Source organism: Notamacropus eugenii, chromosome 5, assembly GCF_028372415.1.
Source record: "Notamacropus eugenii isolate mMacEug1 chromosome 5, mMacEug1.pri_v2, whole genome shotgun sequence".
Classification (NCBI taxonomy): Eukaryota; Metazoa; Chordata; class Mammalia; order Diprotodontia; family Macropodidae; genus Notamacropus; species Notamacropus eugenii.
The window spans coordinates 164,124,863-164,152,566 of NC_092876.1; the positions used below are offsets into that span (position 1 = coordinate 164,124,863).

The 27,704-nt window shown below is 35.5% G+C and overlaps 1 protein-coding gene across 2 annotated transcripts in view; it reads left to right on the forward strand.

The window, feature by feature from the left end:
- Positions 1-26,774, forward strand: part of MRE11 (MRE11 homolog, double strand break repair nuclease) — a 69,690-nt gene extending 42,916 nt beyond the window's left edge. For both annotated transcript variants that reach the window (XM_072611320.1, XM_072611321.1), the window contains exons 16-20: positions 5,399-5,482; positions 17,820-17,878; positions 19,526-19,593; positions 22,291-22,366; positions 25,226-26,774. In XM_072611320.1, the coding sequence (XP_072467421.1) occupies positions 5,399-5,482; positions 17,820-17,878; positions 19,526-19,593; positions 22,291-22,366; positions 25,226-25,279 (341 nt within the window). In that variant the 3' untranslated portion in view covers positions 25,280-26,774. The remainder of the gene's footprint in view (positions 1-5,398; positions 5,483-17,819; positions 17,879-19,525; positions 19,594-22,290; positions 22,367-25,225) is intronic.
- The last annotated feature ends 930 nt before the right edge of the window (positions 26,775-27,704 follow it).

Here is a 27,704-nt window from a genome sequence, read left to right on the forward strand (position 1 = left end):
TCAGATAGGAAAGTGTCAAAGTTTCTAATTAGGGAAGTAGAACACTTGTGGGTAATGGTGAGATTCTAGTTTATTACCATTCTTATGTGTGAGGTGGAGTGTAGGAATAGGTCGCAGATTTAAGGAGGCTGAGAAATTGAGTGGTTAGAGAGTTTGGGAGAGAATCCAAGTGAATATCAAGGTCCCCTATTATAAGGGCAAGAGTTTTAAGGGGAAAACCCTTCTCAGTTTTTTAAAATAACAAAAAATGGTACCACTATTTAGCTCACTGAATCCGATCCTCAGTGTTATTAAGTACCCTATATATTTGATAATAATGAGGTTAATATGAATTATGAAAGAAAATATGGTGGCCTTTAGCATGGAAAAGGAGATCTCAGAAGATAATTAGACTACAGTAGATTTTTTCTTTTTGCTCTGAGAGTGAAATATTTGCACAGAATCTATAATCAGGTACGTTTTTATTTCCTGATTTCCATATCTCCTTACTGCTGAGAGAAAAAAACCTCTCAAACCAAAAAACTTAGCATTTCTTCTATTTATAGAACCTCAGCATTGAAAGGGACCTCAAAAACCCTTTAGTTTAGTCTGTGCCTGAAAAAGCAATCCTTGCTCACCTAAGAAGTGGTTATACAACTTTGTTTAACCTTCAGTGAGGTGGAACCCATTGTTTTTTTTTTTTTTAGACCCATTATGCATGTCTTTATTGCCTTGGGGGTTGCTTGTCATTTGAATTCTTTTTGTTTTAATATATAATTATTTTATTTGTTTTCAGCGTTCTATAATCACCTCCATATATCTTAGATTTTTTTCCTTCTCTCCCTCTTTCTACCCCCTTCTTCCCCACTCCCTCCCTGAGATGACTTGCAGTCTTCTATAGGTTCTAGACATATATTCCTATTAAATACAATTTCACCATAGTCTTGTTGAATAGAAGAATTAAAATGAATGAGAGAAGCCATAAAACAGGTCAAAACAAAACATAACACAAAAGAAAATGATTTGCTTCATTCTGCGATCCAATTCCATAGTTCTTTCTCTGGATGTGGAAAGCGTTTTGCCTCAAATGGGAATTTTTTTAGGTCTTTGCATTGTAGTGAAGGACTAAGTCTACCAGAAAAATTCCTCGCACATTGTGGTTGTTGCTGTGTAGAGTTCTCCTGGTTCTGCTCCTTTCACTCAGCATCAGTTCATATAAGTCTTTCCAGGCCTCTCTGAAATCTTCCTGTTCATCATTTCTTATAGCGCAATAGTATTCCATTACATTCATATATCACAACTTGTTCAGCCATTCCCCAATTGATGGACATCCCTTTGATTTCCAGTTTTGGGCCACCACCAAGAGAAGTGCTATAAATATTTTTGTACATGTGGGACCCTTTTCCTTTTTTATGATCTCTTTGGGATACAGTCCTAGAAGCAGTATTGCTAGGTCAAAGGGTATGCCCATTTTTGTAACCCTTTGGGCACAGTTCCAGATTGCTTTCCAGAATGGTTGGATCAGTTCACAGCTCCACCAACAATGAACTAGTGTTCCTCCGCTGCCACATCTTCTCCAACATTTATCATCTTCCTGTTTTGTCGTGTTAGCTAATCCGACAGGTGTGATATGGTACCTCAGGGTTGTTTTGATTTGCATCTCTGTAATCGATAGTCATTTAGAGCATTTTTTCATATGGCTATAGATAGCTTTGATTTCTTCCTCTGAAAACTACCTGTTCATGTCCTTTGACCATTTATCAATTGGGGAATGACTTGTAATTTTATACATTTGACTTAGTTCTCTATATATTTTAGAAATGAGTCCTTTGTCAGAGATACTAGTTGCAAAAATTCTTTCCCAGTTTTCTGCTTCCCTGCTAATCTTGGTTGCATTGAATTTGTTTGTGCAAAAATTTTTCAATTTAATGTAATCAAAATTATCCATTTTGTACTTCATAATGTTTTCTATCTCTTTTTTGGTCATAAATTTCTCCATTCTCCATAAATCTGACAAATACACTATTTCTTGCTCCCCTAATTTGTTTATAGTAACAGCCTTTATACCTACATCATGTATCCATTTGGACTTTATTCTTGTGTAGGCCTGGTACTAAGCAATGGGGATACAAAGAAAGACAAGAGATAGTCCCTGCCCTTAAGGAGCCCACAGTCTATTGGGGTAGACAACATGCAAACCACAATATTTAAACAAAATGTATACAGAACAAATTGGAGATAATCAATAGACATTAGCATTAAGGGACATCAGGAAGGGCTTCTCATAGAAAGTGAAATTTTAGCTGAGACTTGAAAGAAGATTGAAGAGCCAGAAAGTGAAGATGAACAGGGGAGAGAACTTGGAGAATAGCCAGTGAAAATGCACAGTCTGAAGATGGCATGGTATCTGTGAGGAAAAGCAAGGAGGCCAGAATCACCAGATCACAAAGTGTGGGTTGAGGGATGGGAGGAGTAAAGTGTAGAATAAGTGGAAACATATGAGGGGGTTGTGTTGTAAAAGGCTTTGAATGCCAAACAGAGGATCTTATATTTGATCTTGGAGGTAAAAGGGAACCACTGGAGTTTATTGACTACTTATCTCTAACCCTAACCTCGGGGGCTTGATATGATTTACTTTTGGCAGATTAATTTGGCAGTTGACTTAAAGATGGACTAGAGTGAGGAGAGATTTGAAGGAAGGAGACCAGTCAGTAGGCTACTACAATGTGTAGCATGAGATGGTAAGAGCTTACACCAAGGTTTTGCCAGTGTGAGAAGAGAGAAATGAGAAAATACAAACAATGTTTGTATTGGGGAGTGAGAGAGTGAGGAGTTCCAAGCCTGAGTGACTGGGTGGATGATGGTACCTTTGATATAGTAATAAAGAAGTTCAGAAGTGGGGAGGGGTTGGGAAAAAAGATAATGAGTTTAATTTTGACTTTTAAAATGACTTTAAAATATCTATGGAGCATCCAATTTGAGATGTCTATACTTTAAGTGAGAGGTTAGGACTGGGTAAGGAGATATGAAAATCATTGGCATAGAGATGATAATTGAAACTATTGGAGCTGATGAGATCATCAAATAGAATAGAGGTAGAAGAGAAAATAACACTCACCTGTGGGACATATACAATGAGCATGACCTGCATGAAGATCTTCCAGAGGAGACTAAGAATGAGAGGTGAGATAGCTCAGAGGAGAGCCAGGATAGAGAAGTGTCATGCAATGTAGCAAAAGGAGGGTATTAAGTAGATAAGTGTGATTGACAGTATCAAAGGCTGCAGAGAGGTCAAGAAGGATGAGGATTGAGAAAAGGTCATTAGATTTGGTATTTAACAGATCATTGGTAACTTTGGAGAGAGCAGTTTTGGATGAATGATGAAGTCAGAACCCAGTCTATAAAGAGTTAAAAAGAGAGAAGAAAGGAAGTGGAGACTTTGATTATATTGCTTCCTCTAGAAGTTTAGCCACAAAAGAGAGGAGAGATATGGAACAATAGGTAATAGGAATGGATAGATCCTGTGAGGGATTTTTGGTAATGAGAAAGATGGGCATGTTTTCAGATTGTAGGGAAGCATCCAGTAGATAGAGATTAAAGATTAGTGAGAGGAGGGATGACAGTAAAAAATCTGCTAGAGAATGGTGGAATGAGATCACTTGTGCAGGTAGAGCACTTGACTATGGCCAGGCAAGCCCCCTCTTCATGTGAGACTAGGTGAAGGAGGAGATAGTGGGAGAAGGCAGGTGGGAGATGTGAGTTGAGGAGAGGACAAAAGAAAGCTCAGTAAATGGCCTCCATTTTTTTCAGTGTAATATGAGGCAAGGTTCTCTGTTGAGAAGATACGGTCAGGAAACCATGGAAGGTTTGATGAGAGATGAAAAGGTTTGGAAAGGCTACTGTGGTTAATGGACAGTGAGTTAATTAGGGAGGTATAAAAGAATTGCCTTTGTGTCATTGATGGTCTAACTGAAATTATGCAACATAAATTTGTAGTTGATCCAGTCAGTGCAATTTCATGATTTTCTTTAGGTTCATTCAGCAGCACATGTGTAGGAGTGTAGATGGGGACAGAGGAAGTAATCCAAGGCTGAGTTTTAGCAGGGCAAGATTGACAAAATGATAAGAAGACTCAAGAGAAAAGGACAATATAGAGTTGAACTGGCTCATCAAGGGGTCAAGATGGGAAAGGGAGGATAGTGTAGCTAGTTCAAGAGTGGTGTCTTGGGGAAAGATTGAGCAGTTGAAGGGATGACAATCATGGTGTGGATGAAGAGCAGCCCACTCTACTCTTAGCCATAATTCTTAGGAAGTGTTTCTTTCCATCAAGTCGAAACCTGTCTCCACAATTTTGAGCCGTTGTTCCTAATTCTCTGTGGACCAAAGCAGAATAACTCATAATTCTTTTGTCACATGCTTGACAACTGTTATATCGTACCTAAGTCTACTTCATGTTAAAATCACTTAGTTTCTGCAACTAATCCTCATTTGACATATTCTCAGAGACTGTGCTTATCTTCCTTCTCAAATCCATGCCTCTTCTAAATTTCCCTATTTCTGACAGGGGTACCGCCATTCTTATGGTAGTCTAAGTTCAAAATCTTAGACTCATACTCAACTCATTCTTTTCCTCACCTTCCATATTTAATAAGTTGCAAAGTCTTATCAATTCTCCTTTCACATCATCTTTTCCCTTTAATTACCTTTTCTTTACTCAAATGACTACTGTACTTGTTCAGATCTTCATCACCTCTTGTCTGGATCATTTTAATAGTTTCCTAATAGGAAATCTCTCTTTTTCTAATCCTTCGTTTCCAAAGCTGCCAGTTATTTTCTAAAGTGCAGGTATGACTGTCATTCACTCCCCTACTCAGTAAGTTCCAGTAACAGTAAGTTCTAACTCACTGTTGCTTCTAGAGTCAAATATTAACTCCTCTGTTTTGTTATTTTTTACTCTGTAGCCTTTTGCTGTCTGGCTTTGACTAATTTTTCTAATCTTGTTGATTGTTCAAGTTTCCATGGGGCAGCCAGGTGGTGCAGAGGATAGATTGCTGCATCTGATTCCTAAGTTCAAATCTGGCCTTAGGCACTTACTAGTTGTGTGACCCTGGACAAGTCACTTAACCCTGTTTTTCTCAGTTTCCTCATCTGTAAAATGAGTTGGAGAAGGAAATGGCAAACCACTCCAGTATTTTTGCCAAGAAAATCCAAAATGCAGTCATGAACAGTCAGATATGACTGGAATGCCAAAGCAATAGCAACAACTTCTCATACCACATGATATGGCCTTCTTGCTTTTCTGTACACGACATTTCCTTTTTCATCTTTATAGTTTTGTCTGAACCTTATTTTGCTATCTCACAACTGAAAGACCTAAGAAGTGTGGAGTACTGAATATTAACTGTGCTTCTTCTTACAGGGAGCACTCAGGTGACGTCTATTCGAAGCTGGGGTTCTAAAGCCTTTTCATCTTCACCAGCAAAAAACATGTCTATCATTGATGGTATGTATAAAATGTAAATGTTTATCTGTTAATTAGCTGGTGATCAAGGGGAGACAAACTGGAGATCCCTGTAGAGAAAAACAACATATGTTTGTAGCCTTTCTTGGGTTTTTTAGTCAAGGTATTGGAACATGAGAAGTCTCGATGGTTGTCTCTTGCTCTTGTTATGTGACTAGTCTTCTCTTCCCCCCCAGTTTTATAGTTCTTTGATGACATTCTTCATACCATTTCTTTGACATAATTCTACATTTCTACTTATGTTGCAGCCTGCTTGTATCAACCATGTGCCTAATTTTTACAAACTCGTATTGCATGTCTTATTGGCATTTAATGTCACTGGATGAATATCGGTGTTAAGATATGCTTTTATTTTTCCAATATATTACTTAAAAGTATGTTTTATTTTGTCTTTCACAGTCATTTCACCACAGTTGAAACTCTCTTGTGATTTAGCAAAAATAACTATTATAATAATCATACCTAACAATGTTTATGTTTACAGTACTTTATCCTATAATCCTCTCCCTCTGTTGTGAGGTAAGGAATGTATGATTTCTGTTCTATGGGTCCTTTATTTGCTTTTATTATTCAATTTGAATTTATTTTAGTGACCTTTTAATTTTCATTACTATAGTTATTATGTACATTTTCCTCTTTATTCTGCTTATGTTGCTCTACATCATTTCACCCAAATATTTGGATGTTCCTGTGAATTCCTCTTATTTGATATTTCTTATTGCACAAAAATATTTCATTACTTTCATATGCCACAGTTTTTTTTTAGTTATTTTTCAGTCACTGGGTATGTATTTTCTTTCTAGTTCTTTGCTACCACAAAGAATATGAATATTTTGATTTATATTGGACTGTTATTTTGTCTTTGACTTCTTTAGAGCATATGCCCAGTCAGATCACTGGGTTGAATCTTTCCAAATTGATATCCAGAGCAGTTGGATGAATTCTCAGGTCTGCCAGCAGTCTATTAGTGTTCTTGCATTCTTTCTAACATTGACTACTCTCATTTTTTGTAATCTTTGCTAATTTACTTGGTGTGAGGTGAAACTTAAATGAAGTTTAATTTTAATTTTTCTTACTATTAGTGTTTTAGAACATATTTTTATGTGGTCATTTATAATTTGCAGTTCTTTTGAGAACTCTTTTTATATTTTTTAACTATTTATTTTTTGGATAATGGAACTTAGTGATATATACTCCACTGATTCATTTTTCTGTTTTTTAAATCAGTACCAAATAGTTTTGGTAACTATTGTTTTTATAATATGGTTTTAAGTCTATTAATGCTATGGCGCATATGTTTATATTTTTTCCCTTCATTATTTTACTTGAGATTTTAGACCCTTTCTTCTTCTAATAGAATTTTAGTTTTTTTTGTCTAGCCCTAAAAAGTTGGGTACTTCAATTGCTAAAGCATGAAATATGTAAATTAATTTAAGCGGTGTTATTTTTATTATATTGTCATGGCCCATCCATGAACAGTGGATGTTTTTTTAGTTATTTGTCTCCCTTTATTTCTGAAATACAAAAGGAAACTAGATACTTTAAGTCATAGAGATGAAAGATTATTCTAAGCATGGGGTACAGCCAGTATAAAGTCATGGAGATGCAAAATAGAGTATTCTGTGAGGAAAAGAAAGTTGGCTAGTTTGGCTAGACTATTGAGTTTGTAGAGGAGAGTAGTGTGCAACAAATCTGGAAGGAGAGGATGACTCCTTGCAAGAGGGCATTGTTCATTTATTGTATTTGTAATCCTAACATTTAGCACAGTCTGACATTTAAGGTGTTTAATAAATGCTTGTTTATTGATGGATTGACCAGATTGCAAAGAGCTTTAAATGCCAGAGAAGTTTATATTTAATCATACATATAATATGGGAGTGATCAATGTTTTTTTTGAGTAGTAGGTGACATATTCAGACCACTACTTAAGGGAAGTTACTTTGACAGCTTTGTAGTGGATAGATTATAGTGGACAACACTTGAGGCAGGAAGACCAATAAGGAGATTATTGCCATAGTCCAGACAAGAAATTAGAGCCTAAACCTGAGCAGTGGCTATGTAGGTGGAAAGAAGGGAAAAGACATGAAAGGTGTTGTGGAGATAGAACTGACAAGATCTAGTAACTGCTTGGATATGTGAGGTGAGTGAGAGTGAGGAGTTAAGGATGGCACTATGGTTGTGAACCTGGGTGATTGGAAGGATGCTGGTACCCTTGACAGAAATAGGAAAGTTTGGAAAAGGAGTAGGTTTGGGGGAAAAGCAATGAATTTTGTTGTGGAAAGTATCATTTTGACATGTCTATGAGACATCTAGTTAAAATAGTAAGCAGTGCAGTAGTCATATGAGATTGAACTTGAGAGAGTCTGAACAAGCTCTGGCTTAAGGGGAATAATCATTTACATAGCAGTTACTGTTTGCCAGGTAGGTACCGTGCCAACTTCTTTTACAGATATTCTTATTTGATCCTCACAGTAATCCTACAAGGTAGAGGCTATTATGATCCCCATTTTACAGTTGAGTGATTTAGGCAAACAGAGATTAAGTGATTTGCCGAGGGTTACACAACTAGTAAGTGTCTGAAGTTGAATTTGAACTCAGGGCTTCCTGACTTCAGACCCAGTGCTTTATCTACCATACCACCTAGCTACCTCTGTCTTCAAATCTGAGAAGCTTCTGCATAGAGACAGTAATTAAATCCATGGAAACTAATGAGGTTGCCAAATGAGCATGGAGAGCAAAAATAAGTCCCATGATAGAGCTTGGGTGTATACCCATAGTGAAGGGTTATGAGATGAATGATAATTCAGAACAGGAGACAGAGTAGTGGCAGATAGAGGAGGAGGAGAACCAAGAGAGATTAGTGTTACAAAAACTGGAGAGAAGAAATATCCAGGAGGATATGGTCAGCATTATTAGATGCTGCAGAGATTGAGGAGGGTAACGAAACGGCCTTAGACTTGGCAATTAGGAGGCTGTTGGTGACTGGAGAGAATGGTTGTAGTTGGGCAGTCATTTGGGAAACCATTCCATGTCCCTGGCAAGACTCTGAATTGTCTTTTCACGGAGAAATAAGAAAAGGAAGAAAAAGGAAAAGAGAGGCCTGGGGAATAGATAGTGAATAGAAGTATGCCAAGGCAGGGTTAGTATCTGGAGACAAAGAAGCTGCGTTTGAATTCATACTCTGCCGATTCCTTACCTGAGCAATCTACTCCACTCCCTGAGCCTGTGTTTCCTCAACTATAAAAGGAAGGAATTGGACTAGATGATTTCTAATCTGCCTTTAAGCTCTAAATTCTACAGTCCATCAGTAAACGTGGATGCTGTTAATTGTCTGATCTCTGCTGTAGTTATTTTCTTTGTGTTCTTAGTTGTTCCTTTTCTATATCTGGTTTTAAGTATCATACAGTCATTTTAACTCACAGAGGCTGACCTTAACATACAGGGTATCAAATAAGCATGTAGACAAATGTGTTCAGAGTATTGCACTTGTTCAGAAAGCCCAAGTCAGTTGATTGTAGTAGTGTTGTTTGTCCCTTTTTACAGATGAGGAACCTGAGTTTCAATTTCAACTTTGCATGAAAATTTGGGGCAGGGGTGAGGGAGGAAGTATAAAGAACTAGACAAGTTAGTATTAATGGCTCATTATAATTCATAACTGTTACTGAAAGTGTCTATGCTATTATGTGCCTTATCTTCCCAAGTAGATTGTGAGCTCCTTAAATTCAGGAATCATGTCTTATATTTTCATTTCCCCTTCATACTTTGTGAAAGTGAAGATTTTCTTGATTTTAATTCTATTTTTAGGTTTGATATCAGAAAAAAAAAATCCTAACAATTAAAACTACCCAAGAGTAGAATAGAATGGGTTGCCTCAAGACGTGATGGGTTTCCCCTCATCAGAGGTCTTCAAGGAGAGAGGCAATGAGCATTTATTTGTTGTGTTGTAGTGGAGATCTTTTTTTTATATATGGACTGAATGATCACTGAAGTCCCTTCTAATTATGAAATTTTGTGATTGTGATCTGTTGTTGGACTGAATAAATAGGATAGTAATAACATTGTTTATCAAAGATGCTATGCAATATGAAATTCTTTTGTTGGAATTAATTTGACCAGCTCAATTAAAATGCAAATCAGTAGGATAGGTTGGCATTTTTAACACCAAGTGAAAATATATTTACATTTAGCATTACTGGTAATGCTTGATGTTTTCTGGATTTGGAAACTCACCTATAGAGAGTTGTGTTAGGAATTAGATGGCCCAAATTTTAATCCCAATTCTGCCACTAAGTCATTTCTGTGACCTTGGTCAAGTCATTTAACTTACCTGGGCCTCAGTTTTTTAATTTTTAAAATAAACATGACCCTACATGATCTCTGATTTTTACATTTGCAATTTTGCCTTGTCCTTTATGCATGGAAAGAGAAGGGACCTGTATTTTGTTCTTCTTAAGATATTAACAGTAGGTATTGCTTACATTCTGTTGTCAAATCATTTCAGTCTGACTAGTGTGCCAATGAGATTTTCAGAGAAACTCCTCAGTGAATATTGCCATGTCACCAAGTTGTAATGTAAATATGGGCTGTATTTTTCAAAGATAATACACAGAGCCAAGAGACTAATTATAGTGTCACAAAAAGTGTCCCAAATAGGCACAGCTAATCATTAAAAAGAGAGGTGACATTCTTTTGGGAAGAGGCTATGTGGCTAAAGCAGCTTAATGTGGAATCTGATCTTCTTTGAGTTTTAGGTTTATTGATAGTGTTTGTGGTAATTATGAAAATTAATGTTTCATTAATTTGTAGTTTAAATTAGAGATATCGGTATGCTTTTTGTCTTTTCCTTTTCATCCATATGATTAAATAGTGATATTGGTAATTTGACTTATTCCCTTTGATATTGGATGATTGCTCTTTGAAAAATGAGTTTTAATTAGATAAGAGTTGATTTCAGAATTGTTTAGTGAATTTTTAATTTTTGTACAGTTATAGTTCTGGTATACCAAGTGCACTCTTGCCTTAAGCAAAGGATAAACCTACTTTAAAAACACATCTTCTGAATTTGTGTTCTTAGAAGTAAGGAAAGAAGTGGGATGAGTCAAATAAAGAAATGGTTAGTAAACTGCTGTATTTCTTTTGAAACTACCCTGAAGGGGAGAGTGAATTAGCAAGCAAAGAGAAGTATCCTTAAAGAATACTGTGGAATGGAGAGAAAAAACTCAAAAGCAAATTGCCTTGCATTTTCGTGGAAGTCGTCCATTGTGTTAGTGATTCAGAATCATACTTTTTACCATTTTCCTTTCTCTTTTTCAAATTACTCTGTTCTTTCTGCTCTGCCTCTCTTGCTGCCTTTGCTTTTTCCTCCTTTGTCAAAAGAAATAGAAGACTGACTTTTAATTTAGGTGAAGGAGCAAATCTTACTTATATGAAACTGCTAGAAAATGATTTTAAAGCAACTCTCTTTTTTTTAATTATATTTTTCCCTCCAATTAACAGCATTTATTTTTTTTCTCCCTTTCCCACTGATGGAAAAAAAAGAAAAACAAAATTCTTGTAACAAATATTCAATAGTCAGACCAGAAACCTCACATAGGTCATGTCCAAAAGATATGCTTCATATTTAGTCCATTACCTATCTTTTAAAAGAATTGGTAGCATTTTTCATCATCACTGCTCTGTGGTCATGATTGGTCATTACATTGATCAGACTTCCCAAGTCTCACAAAGTTGTTCATTTTTACATTGTTGTTTTAGTATAAATTGTTTCCATGGTTCTACTCACTTCACTATTCATCGTTGCCTACATGTCTTCCCAGATTTCTCTGAAACTATCCATTTTATTATTTCTTACAGGTTAGTAATATTCCATTCTAATCATACAACATATTTTTTAAACAAAGTCCCCAGTTGATGGGCATTCCCTAATTTTCCAGTTGGTTGCCACCATAAAAGTGTTCACGTGTATGCATGTATACACACATATACATACATATGTATATATTTGCATGTATGTACATATGGATTAATATGCTACTTTCACAGAATTTAACTTTTAGAAAGGGCTTTTCTGACCACCTACTACAACCCATACCTGAAAAATGATCTCTTGTACAACATACCCATGTCTGAAGGCATATTCCACATCCTTCATTCCCCACCTCTTTATTGAGAGTAGCCAAGTGTGGCTTAACTTCACCTCTTAGGTATGGGAAATTAGTCATTACAATTAATCAAGAGTTTTTGATTGACTTTTAGTATTGTTTTTATTCATATTATTTTAGTAATTGAGCATATCATTTGTCTAGTTCTGCTTACTTTGCATTGCCTGAAGTTTTCCCATGTTTCTTTGAATTCCTTATATTTATTACTTCTTATGATATTCATTATATTCCTTTACCACAGTTTGTCCAGCCATTTTCCAGTTGATGAACCACTCATTTTGTTTTGTTACTAGAACAAAAAATGTAACTTTGAATATTTTGACAGATATAGGGCATTTTTGTCTCTGACCTTGATAGTCTTGATAACTCAGAAGTGAAATTGTTGAGTCGTTTCAGTTGTGTACAACTCTTCCTGACCCCATTGGGGTTTTCTTGGCAAAGATATTGGAGTGGTTTGCTGTTTCCTTCTCCAGCTCATTTTTCAGATGAGGAAACTGAGGCAAACAGGATTAAGTAACTTGCTCAGGGTCACACAGCTAGTAAGTGTCTGAGGCTAAATTTGAATTCAGATCTTTCTGACTCCAGGACAGACACTTTAACTACTGTGCCACCTTGCTGACCCCAGTAGTGGGATTACTGTGTATGAAAAGAGTTTTCTCACATAATTGCAAATTGTTTTCCAGAACAGTTGGGCTAGTTCAGTCAGTACCTATCCATAGCTCATTGTTCAAAGTCACAAGGGCAGTCAGGTTTAAACACAGGTTCTCTGACTCTAAATCCAGTACTCTTTTCACTGTACTGCTGTAAGTTTGAGTTAATGAAATAACACTGTAAGGTAGAAAGATGGTAAAAAAAAATATTCTCCCACACTCACTCTGCTTCCTTAGGACAAATTTTATATTTTTCTAGTTCTAGAATTTAAAATTAGTCTTTATTCTCAAGTTTTCAAGGTATATCATGAATCACTTTGATCTTTTGTTTAGACCAGCATATGAGATTAGCAAGTCTTTGAGAAGAGACAAAGATTTGCTAGTAATATAATTAGATAAGTGCCATAAATTTTTTAAAAAGCCTTTTTAAAAATAACATTCACTTCCCAATACATTCCCCAAAACTTCTTTACCCTCTCTCTTAACAAAGAAAAAGTTAAGTCACTGACATAGTAATGTTGAAGATTTAGTATCTCTAATTCACCATCTCTACTAAGAATAGGGAAATGTAATTCGTTACTTGTCCACTGGTACCAGAATTGGTCATTGTGTTTAATTTAGATTCTGCTGGCTTGTATTGATGTTTTCATTTGCATTGTTGTAGTTATTCTGTATCTTGTTCTCTTGGATCTGCTCAATCTTCTCATGTCTTTTACCGAATTCCTCATATTTATCATTTCTTATAGTGCAGTCATATTCTGTTACATTTGTATGTCACAGTTTGTTCAGACATGCTTTGGTCAGTGAGTATTTGCTTTACTTCCATTATTTTGTTACTTCAAAACGTGTTGCTCTGTATATATAAGATCTTTTTTCTATCATTAATTTCCTAAGTGAGATCATTATACGGTCAACCATATAATGTTTTATAATTGACCAAATACATGTTTTGTAACTCTTGAGACCTTTTTCAGTAATGAGGTAGTTGGAGGAAATTATGGATAGATGGGTGGATAGATAGATAGATAGATAGATAGATAGATAGATAGATAGATAGACAGAGGGCATCAGGTAAGTTGAATATGAAGGAATGATATCAAAAAAATAAAATTAAGGGGTGAGAGAGGAATATATTGGGAAGAGAAAGGGAGACAGAGAATGGGGTAAATTATCTCACATAAAAGAGACAAGAAAAAAGTTTCACAATGAAGTGTAAGTGGGGGCAGGTGAGAGGGAATGAGTGAACCTTACTCTCACTGGGTTTGGCTTAAGGAGGGAATAACATACATACTCAATTGGGTATTTCACCATACAGAAAAGTAAGAGGGAAGGGCATAAGAGGGGTATAATAGTAAAGGAATTTGAAGATTTTCCCTGCCCCTTAATAGGCCCATGTGACCTGCTTTGAGCTCTGGCCCAGCCCACAGCCTGAGTCACATGGAACTGATGGTGGGAGGAGCTTGCTGCAGGAAGGGTACAGCTGGAAGAGAGAGTGAGGTGGAGCTGAGAGAGAGAGCAGGCAGAGCAGAGTAGCTAGTGTGAATGAGAGAGGGAGTGGTTTTACCTAAGGGAGCTTGTTTGTGGGGAGGCCTGAAGGAGGGAAGGCTGGGGGATGGCCGTGCTCCCTGCCTTGATAACATGTAAAGATTTCTTTGTTACTATGCTGGATTTGGCTTTCTGGTATTTAAATGAATGTTTTGGTTTTGTTTTTGAGGGAGAGAGTTTATATTTTGAGAATTTACCCTGGAAATATGCATGCATATCCATAGCGGCTGCTATGGGTATTGCATTGACATTGCAATATCAATGTGCCTTGTTTTCCATAGTCTTTCTAGTACTGGTTAATTTTGTCTTTGTCATCTTTTCCAATTTGATTGGTATGGATTGAAATCTTAGAGTTGTTTAATTTGTACTTGTTATTATTAGTGACTTGGAACATTTTTCATACAATTATTAATAATTTGCAATTCTTGTTTTGCAAAATGTTCACATCCTTTGGCCACTTACCTGTTGGGAAGTGAGTTCTAGTCTTATATACTTGTTTCAGTTCCTTATACATCTTGGGCATTAGATTTGCTTCAGATATGGCTGATAAAAAGATTTTCTGTTCCAAATAGGTTTTTTTTTTGTGCCTTAGCTGCACTGATTTTGTTTGTGCAAAAGGTTTTTAATTTGTATAATCCAAATTGTCTGTTTTGTTTTTTGTAGTCTCTATTCCTTGTTTTGTTATGAATTTTCCTCTTAACCAATCTGGAATGTCAGTCTTTCTGTTCTCTAATTTTTTTATGATGTGACCTTAGATTACTTACCCTTTTAGAGCTTATTGTGAAATGTGGTATAGAGAGGCAGATCTGTACCCATTTTCTGCCAGTCTTTCTAGTTTTTCTATTAGATTTTGTTGAGTAGGGAGTCTTTCCTTGGAGCCGTTTGTTTTCTAGGGTTACTTAACCGTGGGTTACTGTGCTTTTTAGCTTATAGTTCTCTCATGTATTCTGTTACATGGACCTACTCTTCTATTTCTTAATCCGTAGAAAATAGTTTTTTATGACTACTTTTTTATAATATGGTTTGGTATATGGCAATACTAGGTCTTGTTTGTTCTTTTTAAAAAAATCTCCATGAAATTTTTTATATTTTCTTCCTACCAAAGAAATCTTGTCAATGTTTTGTCAGTATTTTGTGTATAGCTCTGTCAAGTGACCACTTGATAGTGGCATAGCACAAAATCTCTAAATTGAATGCTCTAAACTTAAATATATAATTTGATCTAAAGCCTCTTTATTTCTTTCTCATTAATATAGAATAAAGTGGGACTTGGGAAATCCTAAAGGGAAAGATTTTGTTATCCTCAGGTAAACCTTAACGTTCTGAAATGACACTTAAATGTGATATCCTTAGTCAGAAAAAAAAATTGTATATCCATGCATTCACTTCTGTTCTTTTAAACAAAAGACAAATGTATGATATCTTTGAAAGCTCTTAAGATTATGGTATTTTCTAATTTTCAAAGATTTTATTTTTTGCATGTGCTATTGTTGTAGGCTCCCATATAACACCCTACTTACCTCTTTCTTGCACAAACCCCAGGAAATTTTATTTATTGCATCTACCAAATTAGTGGAAATTCACAAGAAGTTCCAAATCAAACTGGTTTCATCAATATTACAAAACTGTTGGAGAATATATCGTACATATATATACACACATATACATGTACACATACATACATGTTTTCTAAAACAGCCACAAATTCTTCTGCACCATCATTATTTTCTTGATTATTTTTCACTAATTGTGTAGCTTTAAATGTCATGTCTCATTGTGAAAAACCAGAACTGCCCTTTTGGAAATGCATACAGCAGTCAGCTGCAGTTTATAAAAATCTGCTTTTTCAGTAAGCATTGGGCTGCACAGAGAGAAGATACCTTCAAATCTTTTCCATTGAAATTTATTCAAACACAATAGCGTTAGATGCTCTGCCATGGGATAATGGTCCTCTTCCAGAATGAAGGACAAATAGTAATGCATCCCACGATATTTTAGATCATCTAGATTCTGTTTCAACAGAGAATTTCAACTTCTTTTTTATTAAAAATGATGGGGTAAATGAATCAATATCACATTAATTTATTAATATATTCTCCTTTTTTGTCATATCTTAGAGGTAGTTGGTAGTTCAGTAGAAAGAGTTGGGTCTGAAGTCAGAAAGCCCTGAGTCTGAGGCCAGGCTCAGACATTTCTTAGCTGTATGACCCTGGACAAGTCACTTCTGTTGGCCTCAGTTTCCTCAGCTGTAAAATGGAGTTAATAATAACACTTATCTCACAGGATTGCTGTGAGAATCAAATGAAATAATATTTGTAACAAAGCACTTTACAAAGTGCCTGGCACGTAGTTGATAACTCTATATTTGTTCCATCCCCTTCCCTCTCTTCTCACCCTAGTTTCATGTATAGATACCTGATTTCTCTTTTGAAGTTTCATGGCTTTTTAAAGCTACTGCCCTTTTTCTGGCATCATAGATTTAGAGATGAAAGGATCATATAATCTAACTTCCCAATTTTATAGATAAGGACATTGAGACCGAGAGAGGTTAAAAGATTTTCCCAACATCCTGTAGGTAGTAAGTGGCAGAACTGGGTTTCACAGCATGGCCTTTCACTCCATATTTAGCATTCTTTCCAGTGTACCATACTAGCTCTTTCATTAGAGGAAAATCAGAATATATATATTGAGGATAGGTGCTGCTGGTGTGAAAGCTAATGTATTCTGTATAATGGCTTACCCCTTACCAGTGATGCTTTATGGATTCTAATATTGAGACCCAGGTTTCTGTGTCCCACATTGCCACAGTTATTAAAAAGCTCACTTGTTTCTGTCATTAGTTTTCTTCTACTATAAAGGGCACCTTGTTGTTTCAGACATCCAGTTCCAATCCTATTTCTTTCACTTCCATATTTTCTGCCTTGTTGATTTTGTTTTCTAGGTTTCTCGGTTTTCCTTTGAAAAAGCTGCCTTTTTATAGGTGTCAGTAGTCAATCAGAGCACCTCTTTCTTTCTGCCCTATAAACTAATCAAACAGCATGTCAGCATGTTGGAAATAACTTGTTCTGGCAATATTGTGACACTGTGTTTAGGGACTACCTCTTTACCAAACTCAAAGAGGTTTGTAGTTTCCCTGGCACATTTCTTCTCCTACTATTTACCTCTCATCCCCACTCTAAACCCCTGGAGAATTTTGAACAAAGAAGTGAAGGATTCTACGAGGTATAGTCAAGAAAGAAGTATATTCCACATGGGATGGCCAGGGAAGTCATGGAAACAGGAGATAGAGTATCATATGTAAGAACAGAGGGGTCAGTTTGACTGGACAGATTGTAGAGTATGGGAAGTGGAATAATGTATAATGAGGCTAGGTTGGAGCCAGGTTGTGAAGATTTTAAAAGCCAGAAGAGTTTATATTTTATCACAGAGGCAATGGGGAGCCACTGGAGCATTCATAATACGTATCAAAAGAAGATATTTTTCTGTTGGACCATACTTTTTAATATTTTCCAGAAAAATCAGTGTTAATTTGATAAAAAGAGGAATATAGATTCTGGCAGCATCTATGCTACCTTGTGTTGACTCGAGAATAGGTAGAAACACCTGGACCAAGCCTGTTTTTAGGCTTCTCCAAATGGATATTTCATGATTGTTCTAGTTACATCTTTATTAGATGATCAAGTTTAGTTTTAAGTGTGTTAGAATTATAGCATAGAACAATTCATAAAATCTGCTACTGTTATATCTGAATAAGCTGTGAGAATTGTTTTTACATGAGAACATCAGCTAGGGATTTAACTCTTCAGATTAAAAGACAAATTCAGATGCAAATGGTTTTGAAATTAGTCATAATGGATACTTGCAAACAAGACTTGGAAAATCATCATGCATAAAATATGCAAACTCAGTTAACTTATTATTTTAAGGAAAAACATACATTGTGTTTCATCTTTTTTATTTTAGCCTTTAAATCTTCACGACAACAACCCACCCGTAGTGCCACCAGTAAGAATTATTCAGAGGTAAGAAATCTTGCTTTTTTCTTATGCAATTTATATACTCTACTTTGTGATCTACTAAATCTCAGCTCTTCAAGTAGATTAAAAAGTAACAAAGAAATTCCATAACAAAAATATGGCATCGTGTGCTTTCTACATTGCCTGTTTGGTAACTATTAAATAACCTGTATTCTTTCTTCATCTGTATTATTTATATTCTGTGCATTTAGTGTGAAGTAAACATATGGTGATCCTTTCTCTTATAAAGTATAAAACTCAGCATAGTTTTGGACCAATGAAGGTATTATGGGGACTTGGACTATTTAGTTAGACGGGTATATTTCTTTTATAATGGGGTTACTGATTGCCTTGTACAAATGTGTTCTATTCTGAGAGGATTTTTAAAATTATATTTCAGTCATGGTAATGGATTTATACTATAATACCCAACTCATACTTCCAACCTGTCTCCTTTATACTCAGTAGCATGTATATATGAAATGGTAATAGGCAGTAGCTTAGGTTTATGTAGTACATTGCATTTATAAAATAAATCCTCAAGCAGCTCTCTGAAGAGAGTAGTGTTAAATATTTTACAGATAAAGGAATGCACACTTGGAGAAGTTAAGCTTCTTGCTCCAAGTCACACAGCCTAGTAAGTGGCAGATTGGGACTTGAACTAAGAGCTTGTGTTTATATAAAGAAATAATCCTAGATTGGGACTCAAAAGTGGTTAGTCTTGGCTCTTAGACTTACTTAGACTTACCATATGTCGTTGTCTAATCTCTAAAGTGAAGAAGTTGAACAGGATAATCTATAAGGAACCTTCCTGTTCTAAGTTCTCATTCCATGATTCTTGGTCTAAGTCTCTTCCTTTTTCCACTGTACCAAGTTGTCTCCTGTTGGCCAGGGTTAAGGTGCAGTCTGTAGCCATTTGTTAGCAAAGCTAACAGGCCCTTATAGAAACTGAAACTCTGAACTTGCTTTATTAGCAACAAGTTTTAACTATTGGCAGTAGTTGGCCACAGGTACTCCTTCTAAAGATAGACTCTAGAGTCTACCAGGTATATTGAAGAGAGAGCCAGCCTTGGAGTTAGTAAGATGTGGTTTAAAATTTTGCCTCTGCTGTACTAGCTGTTTGACTCTGGGTAAGTTTCAACCCTCGATGCTCCAGGCAGCTCATATAAGCCGCATTGGTAGAGGGACATTCCATATTAAATGTTCCCCACATTGATGAAATATCACAGGTCTGGACCTCAGACAGGAAGGAATTTTGTATCTTACTTTTCAGTTATTAGGTGGGGATTATTCACTGACTGATTGTCAAACTCCTAATAAAGTAACATACAGGGTGAACACTCACACATACCTACCCCCATCACTGTTTGTAGATATTTATGTGCCAAGGTCATGTGGATGACCTGTTTTAGGTAAGAGAGGGAAGTAGTGTGGATGACTTTTTTTTTTTATTGCGGAATGGCATTGGAGGAGGATCAGAAGTGAGATAGTACTTATGAGTGTCATGCTGCTTCCATGATAACTCTTCCATTGGCTCACACACAAATAATATGTCTTTATTTAGAAAAAATAAAAAATTCAGTAATGTAGTTAGTTTTTATTCAAGCAATCAAGTTTTTTGAAAGAGTCATTGAAGTTTTTTTCATACTTCAGGTTATCCAAGATGATGATTCTGACATGGAAGATGACTTTTTTCCCACTACTTCCAAAGTAGATAAAAAGTAAGTACTATGATATTTTTGAGTAAGAGATGTTTGAAAACCTAAAAAACCCCCACATATTATCTTTTCCTTGCCTTAGAGAGGTCTTGATACTTAGATTATTTTAATCATCATATAGAGACATAAATAGTAAAAATAGATTCTAATGCAATTTCAATTGGCTATTGAGTAAAGTAACTAAATAAATCTGTACTAAACTCTTACTCCAATTCCTCATCATGATATGAAGAAGTAACCCTGGTATCTGGAAAAGCATTGATTATAGGCTCAGGGGTAGACACTTGAAGAGAGCTAGACTTCTGTGAGACAGAGGTGAGGAGCTAGTGTCTTCTAGACATGGGGAACCACTTGTGTAAAGGCATGGTCGTAGGATATGATGCTGATATTGCCTTTCATCTGTCTCCTGCATCTGCCCTTTCCCTTTTCCATTAAACTGCTACCATCCTAATTCAGATCTTCATTTTTCTTTTTCCTGGGCAATAGTAATAATGTGTCCTTCCTTAAGATTTGTCTCCTTTCCAGTCCATCTTTTACCAGACATCAGAATTATCTTCCTAATGCACATAGATTTGGCCACGTTGCTGCCTTACTCAGATGTCTTCAGTAGCTTCTCATTCCCTATATATCTTTAGCCAAGTCATTTAAACCCCTTCACATTTTGCTCCAACCTACTTCTCCAGCTTTATTTTGTATTGCTTTCCCCTCTCTACATTCCATTTAAAGTAGAATGCTATTTCCTAATCTTGTCTTGTACTCCCCTACCTCTATACCATTTCCGGAAATCATATCCCTTGTGTGTAATCTACTCTCTCCACTTTGTTGCCTGGTGAAATTCTTTCTTCCTTCATGTTTTATGTGGCTCGTGTCACCCCCGCATGACTCTCCATCAATCCCCACCAATGACACATCTTTGTGTTTCCAGAACTCAGCATGGAGGCTTTCATATTTGTTCAATTTGAGTGTGGTATTTAATCAAAAATCATAGATGAAGGGAATTGTACTGAATACTACTTACTTCAATGTACTTTAGAGGCTCTACAATGACATCCTTGTTGATGTTCCTTCTAATGATTTAGATTGCAACTTATTCAGGCCTCCTCATCCTCTGTATCCATATCTCCCATTAAGCTCATCAGTGAATCTAATCAGTGTGCTGGGGGTCTTCCACAAGTTCCCCTAACATTGTAAGGAATATGATACTTATCCATTGTTTATACCACACACTTTAACCTTGTGAGCAGTTCATCTTTTTATTTTTCTATTTTATTTCTTTGAGAACATTTTTTGTAATACTTCTCCTTTGTTTTATGTTGCATCTTGTTTATGCTTACCATGTGCCTCTCTGTTTCCCTTTGGCAATTTCACATTTTCAGAGATTGTAGTGTCCTATGGTTCACAGACATATAGCATCACTAGAAAAATACTGGCATTAAAAATGTAAAATTTTGTTTCATGGAAAAGTCTGGGGTTATTAAAATAAATTTGGAGTTTCCAAAAATTAGTCTAGCTCACTTTCCTTCTCCTGTTCAATTCTGAGACCATCTCAAAACTCTCATTGCAGTGTTTATTCAAGAAGTACACTCATAGCCAGTTCTTTAAGTTGTCTACAAAATTACATATTGTAGATTGGACAACAGGCATTCTTTATCCATTTGATTTTTCTTGTGTAGAGCATATTGCTAAAGGTCAAATTCCTTTAAGTGACTGTGGAACTCATTTAGGAGGCTCTGCTGTGCTTCAGTGCAGTACAATTCATTTAGCCTAATGTCATCTGCTAACAGGAGCATCTGAAGGACCTCACTGACTAAAGAAATATTTTTGCCCTTTCATGATTAGTAACTAGATCTTTATGACAGTGGCATACACCTTTTGAGAGCATGCCTTTCTCCAGGTGATGTTTTGCTTGATATTAAAGATTTAGAAGGCCACTGAATAATGTTATATCTATTGTTAAATCTGTTGCAGAATCTTGGCATATGCATAGGAGGCACCTTATGTTGAAGGCCTTTAAGGCAGAGTTTTGCTATACTGAATCATATATTTTTAATACTCAACAGACAATAAGCACAGTGGGTTCTTTTATTCTCTGTAGCTTTGAGTCAGTTTTGTGATAGTAAAGATATGATCTTCTCTAAGTATGCCTTACAAAAGCAGCCCCTCCAGAATTGAATGTTGCCATTTTTGTCATTCTTGACTGGTTTGCAGGTTGCTTTGATTTTGCATTTATTATTAGTGATTTGGAGCATGTTTTCATGTGGTTGTGAATACTTTGTAATTCTTCTTTGGAGAACTGTTTGTTCATATCTTTTTATGAGTTAGTTGGGAAATGGCTATCAGCATTATAAATTATTTATCAAAAAATTTATTTATTGTTTATAACTTGGATACCAAACCTCTATCAGAGAAATTTAATACAAAAATTTTTCCCACTTCTTGTCCTAGGTATATTCTTCAGTTACTTTTAAAGCCCAGTTAAATGCCATCTCCTTGAGTCATTTCTTGATCCCTCAGCTGTTAGTTTCCCCCCTTCTCATTAGTTTGTGTTTATTCTGCTTAATTTTATATATATATTTTCTCTACCCCCACCCACACCCCCATAGAATATAAGTTAATAAGAATATAATACAACTACTAAGCTGTTTTGGAAAGTTCTTCAATGAATTCTTTTGATGAATTCCATCTCTTCTAATGTTTAAGGTTCTCAAGCATTACATCTAGCAGAAAAAGTTCCCAGAGCCAGACAGCTAAAGGAGTTGATTTTGAATCAGATGAGGTAAGTTACCATGGTTGTTACAGCTTTGATTCTGTTTGTACAGTTAACAAATTCCAAATACATTTCTGTAGAGCTTTACTAAAAGAAATGACAAAATAAATTTTTTATTCCACTGACATTGATGGTGTTTGTATGTGTTTAAAGTATATGAACAACTTCCTTTCTCCTCCCTCCCTCCCTTCCTTCCTTCTTCCTTCCTTCCCTCCTTCCATCTTTTCTTCCTTCTTCCCCTCCTTCCTTCCTTCCCTCCTCCCTCCCTCCCTCCTATTCTCCATCTGTCCTCCTCTTCTTCCTTCTTTTGGCTTATTTGTCTAGCTCATAGTGAATAAGGAGAGTAGGGAGGGTGGAGAGAAAGTTTGAACAAGGATCTCAGAAAAGAAGTACTTGCTGTGTGGGAGGATAGTCATGTCCGTAAGCATTGATTAAATGCCTATTACGTGCCAGGCACTGTACTGGGCATACAAAGAAAGGCAGAAAACAACTCCTCTTCTAAAGGAACTGACAGTACAGTGGAGGAGACAATATGTAAACAACTATGAACAAATCAGATACATACAGGATCTATTGGAGACAGTCACAAAAGAAAGACACCTGCATTGCAGAAGGTCCAGAAAAGCTTCTTGTAGAGCTGGGATTTTAGGTGGGCCTTAATAAAGGGAAGCAAAAGAGAAGAGAAAAGAAGCAGCTCGGGTCCATACTTATTACTAGCCTATGACTGATTACCCGGTTTTTTTCAATTCATATATTTGAGCATGTTTAGTTGGCACCAGACTGTTATTCTGGGGAACTTATTTTTTAGATCCTATGATGGTGTGCCCTCTGATTTTAATCAGGTGGCATAATCAGGATTTCTCTATTCTTTGGAAAGCCCCTCAACTTATTTTTGTACTTCTGGACCACTTTCTCTTGTCCATCATGAGCATCTTATGACTGTCTTATGACGACTTAGTCAGTGGAGATGCCTGTGTTGCAGTCTTGGGCAAATCATTTCACCTCACTTTAGCTTTCTGGAAAATCCTCCTCTGTGAAGATCCCATGGGATCATAGATATGAAACTGTTTAGTAAGTGCTAATCCTAGTAAAATACTATGTTGTGAATATATAGTGGTATTGGTAATATTCTTATTGGTTAGAAGTATATTAGTATTTGTCATGGTTAAAAACTGACCATTGACTGAAGTTCACAGGATGGGAAGCCAATTAATTCTATTTTCGTTTAAGATTTTTTTTAATTGTTAATTTTAATTTTTGTTAATTGTAACTATTGAAAGTATTTGCATTTTTATGCTTCAAGGAATCATGATTTCTTCAGTGTGAAATTCTATCTTTCAGTACAGATTGCAACCCCTCTAGACCTTAGTAGACAATCTTTATTAATTGCTGAAGCTGAAAAAAATTAATTCTATTGATATGCCTTTACTAGGCCCGTCCTTATGTTAAAACATTCTTCCCCCTCACTGTTCTATATTGTATGTTCATGAGGCCAAATCATTTAATATCAGAGAGTCAGTCCTAGCCAACACTTTTATCTTCCAGCAAACACTTCAGAACAGTGTCTTACTTAAGTAATTTGCCTGCATTAAAAGAAAAAGAAATAATGAATTATGGAATTTTATAATTGCATTTTCACCTTTTATGGCCCTTAGCCATTTTATGCATTCTGAATTAACCTCCAGGTTTTTGTAGGCTGGTTATCTACATTGGACGTAGCTCAAAGAAAAAAATCTTTCTTTTAGGTTTATTGACAGCATAATTTGTTGACAGTCATTTAATTACCTTACTTACATGATATCTAGTACTATTGTTCTCTTTATTTGCCTTTAAATTGCTTCAAAAGAAAAGCTTTTGGAGTTCAAATACCCTGTCCCAGAAATTATTAAGGAAGGTAGATTTGCTGGTTTGTTGCTGCTTTGTTGTAGTCTGAGAGATTAGCTGTTTTATTTCCAGGCTAGATTGTGTTATAAGGACATCATGGGTCATAGAATCGTAGAGCTGAAGACTACCCTAGAGATGTTGAACAGGAGGGTAAGATAAGGAAACTGGAGAACATCAGAGTTCCTGAATTAAATCTTCTCTGTAATGTAATTATTTTATTGAAAGTGGATTCCCAGAACAGTTATAGCTTTATTTGAATATAAAGTCACAAAAAACATTGCAAAGCCTTTGGGTTTTAAGGGATTTAAGGCTTTATCTGCTCTTTTGGGTCATCCACACCTGTCATCCTTTTGATTAGTTTGACTAATGGAATATTAATATATTACTAGATATAGCTGTTTATATATATGTGTGTGTGTGTGTGTGTGTGTGTGTGTGTGTGTAGTGTGTATATATAGATATATATGTAAAATAGTTTATATGCATACCTGTATGCTTGTGTGTGTATATGTGTGTATGTATATGTGTATGTATACGTGTGTATAGATGCAATGGGAGAGACTCTTAAAGTCCTGAAACTCATTTTGTGCCCATATATGGTTAGAAAGCAGTTTAGTTACCTTATAAATCTCTCACTATGTATGTTTATGTAAATCTTCTTATTTGTCTGTGTAGTCTCAGATTAAAAAACAAACAAGTAAAGTCTTTTTAAAGCAATGATAAAAAGCTAACTTATTTTATCATCTGAGTAATTCTTGCTGTAGCATATTACTCCGTTTATTTTTTGAGAGGAAGAATTGAAAGTAAAGGCCTCATTCCTTGATTGTGGAGAGCCTTAGAGCTAGAAAAATGAGACTGTAATCTGCAGGGGAAAAGAACATGAGAGAATCCTGGTGCTTTGTTCCTTGTAAGGCATTCTGCCTCTTCAGTTTAAATGAAGTATGAACAGCTTTCCAATACAATAATACTTGTGTGTCATTTCAGGATGACGATGATCCCTTTATGAACATGAACACATCCAGAAGAAATAGAAGATAATTTCTGTTAGCTTTTTGAATTTAATGACACTTTGAAATACTCAGGATTCATGAAACAGTCAAAAAACATTGCAGAGATTTTACAGTTGAATATATTAAGAACAACTTGTTTTGTCTAACACTTTTCTTTCAAAAATTGTCTGTGTTGCAATCGCCAGCAGTGGAACGTCTTGTAAAAGGATGCTTGTTAATTAAAGACACTAGGGTATAGGAGTCTACATTTTTGAGTATTTCCTTATAGTGGCTCAGAGATTTTAATTTATCAGACTTTAGTTGCAGCTCTACTATACAGTTAACAGCATTGTTTTTTAATGTTGTTATCAGGATGTTACCACTCTCTGGGAATGCAGTAACTAATTATAAAATATATAACCTTTGCCTAATGTGTATATGTATATACATACGCACATATATGTATGTGTGTATATATACGTATATATAAGTAAACGTGGATTGATGTATTAGAGAATAGCTTAACTTCTTGGAATGTTGGTTTAGAGAAGGAAGAATAAAACATCTCTCAGTCTGCCTTGCTACTCTGTGAAGCAATAAAAAAATTATATTACAATTACCAGATGTAACTATAGTCTGAGGAAACTAGTTTATAAGATTTGTTTTCATAATCCAAATTAGATTAGTTCTTGATTTCCTGCTAGTAAAATTAAATAGGTCAAAAACCAAACAAATAACAAACAAAAACCAGGGTCCAGTTTCCATTTCTTTTTTGGATTGTTTTTATTCTCTTTTCCTTGTTATACTCTGCCACCACTTAGTGCTAATTGATATTTTTCACATAATTCATTTCAACCAAGATTTATTTAGCATTTACTTTGTACAGCACTGTACAGATCGCTAGGACACAAATTTAACAGTCTCTTTCCTCATAAAATTTACTTGTGGGCTGTATGCCACAAAGTAAGAATTAAAGGATCAATGATTCCATCAGAGTAGGTACCTCTTGCCCCCAATGGAAATTGGCATCTATCTAAACCTCAGCTGATGACCTTCAGGTAATGAGCCTCTCTGACATGCAATCAATAAATGGACTCATCGTTGGAACCTTTTCAGCTTGGTAGAAGCTGCCAGAGTTGGTCCTCTATTGGTAGAACATGAAGTCACCTCCACAACATGAGGCATTGGAATAGGACTTTAGTGGAAGACACATAGCTATAATGCAAAATAATATGTAATTCCATCATAGAAGTGCCAACATGTAAGCCCATGCATAGAAGTGGAAGGAGGAAAGATGAAGGATTAAGTCCAAATGTTGATACTAGAATATGCATCGAACTTATGCAACAAACTTATTCTCTGTCATACTTCTGTAGGGAATTTGATACCTGCTTCTGTAGTAAAAATCTCAAAATTACCCATTGAATATTAATAATTCTTTACATTTCCTCTTGTTCTTATTGCTACTGATTTTTTTTCTGATGTATTGTGAATTTGTTGTATATTTTTAGGAGAAAAATTAAAGGTTTTTAAAGAAAACTTAACATGTTCAACTCATAATATTTTGTCAGACAATTATAGCTCACTTGAGTTGTTATTTGTATCACATTGAAATGTTAAAGTATAACTTATGTTTTGTAAATTGTATTTTTTTCCTTAAAATTGGCTTATATTTTGTTTGAATGGGAATTGTCTGTAATTTATATTGAAGTGGCCTTTTTATTTTTTTACATTTACTTTTGCTTTTTACATTTTTCTCTTCATATTGTAAGAGTGTATGACCTCATCTAGTGTATTATACAATCTCATTCTCCCACCTAAGACTTAGTGAGAGTCTGTGTGTTTTTAAGACAGAATTGCCAGATATTTATATTCATATCATGTAAGCATAACAAAGCTGAAAATGCTTACATTCCAACTTTGTCTTTTGAAGTACAATATCGTTTATTTTGTCCAAGGAAGAGTTATGAAACTATTTCTTAACATACTCTATTATAAGACAACCCATTTTCAAGATTCTCTAGGAAGTCTGTTGTTGATAGTTTTTAGGATTATAGATTGAAATATAATATAGTAAATAGTAAATGAACAGTACTGCAACAATATCTTCTGAAAGACTCACGTTGAGAATGCCTATGTGAGAAATAACTCATTTGTCTCCTTACTCTGTTCTGATCAGTACTAATCAATTTGATATTTTACATAAATCATATAAGGATAATTAGATATGATAGGTTTTTATAATAGGCCTTTATAATGGGCCTCAAATTTTAATGTAATATTACTACTTGTTTACCAAGTTATGAGGGTCATTTGTGCAACCACAAGAATGCCGACAACTATCTCCATCCTCGTTTGCTCAGATTCCATGTCCAAACCTAGCATGAGTAGGATGCCTTGATTCTTTGGAAAGGCCACCAACTTATTTTTGTTATCTCTGAATCACTTTTTCTTGTCCAACATGAACAGGTGAC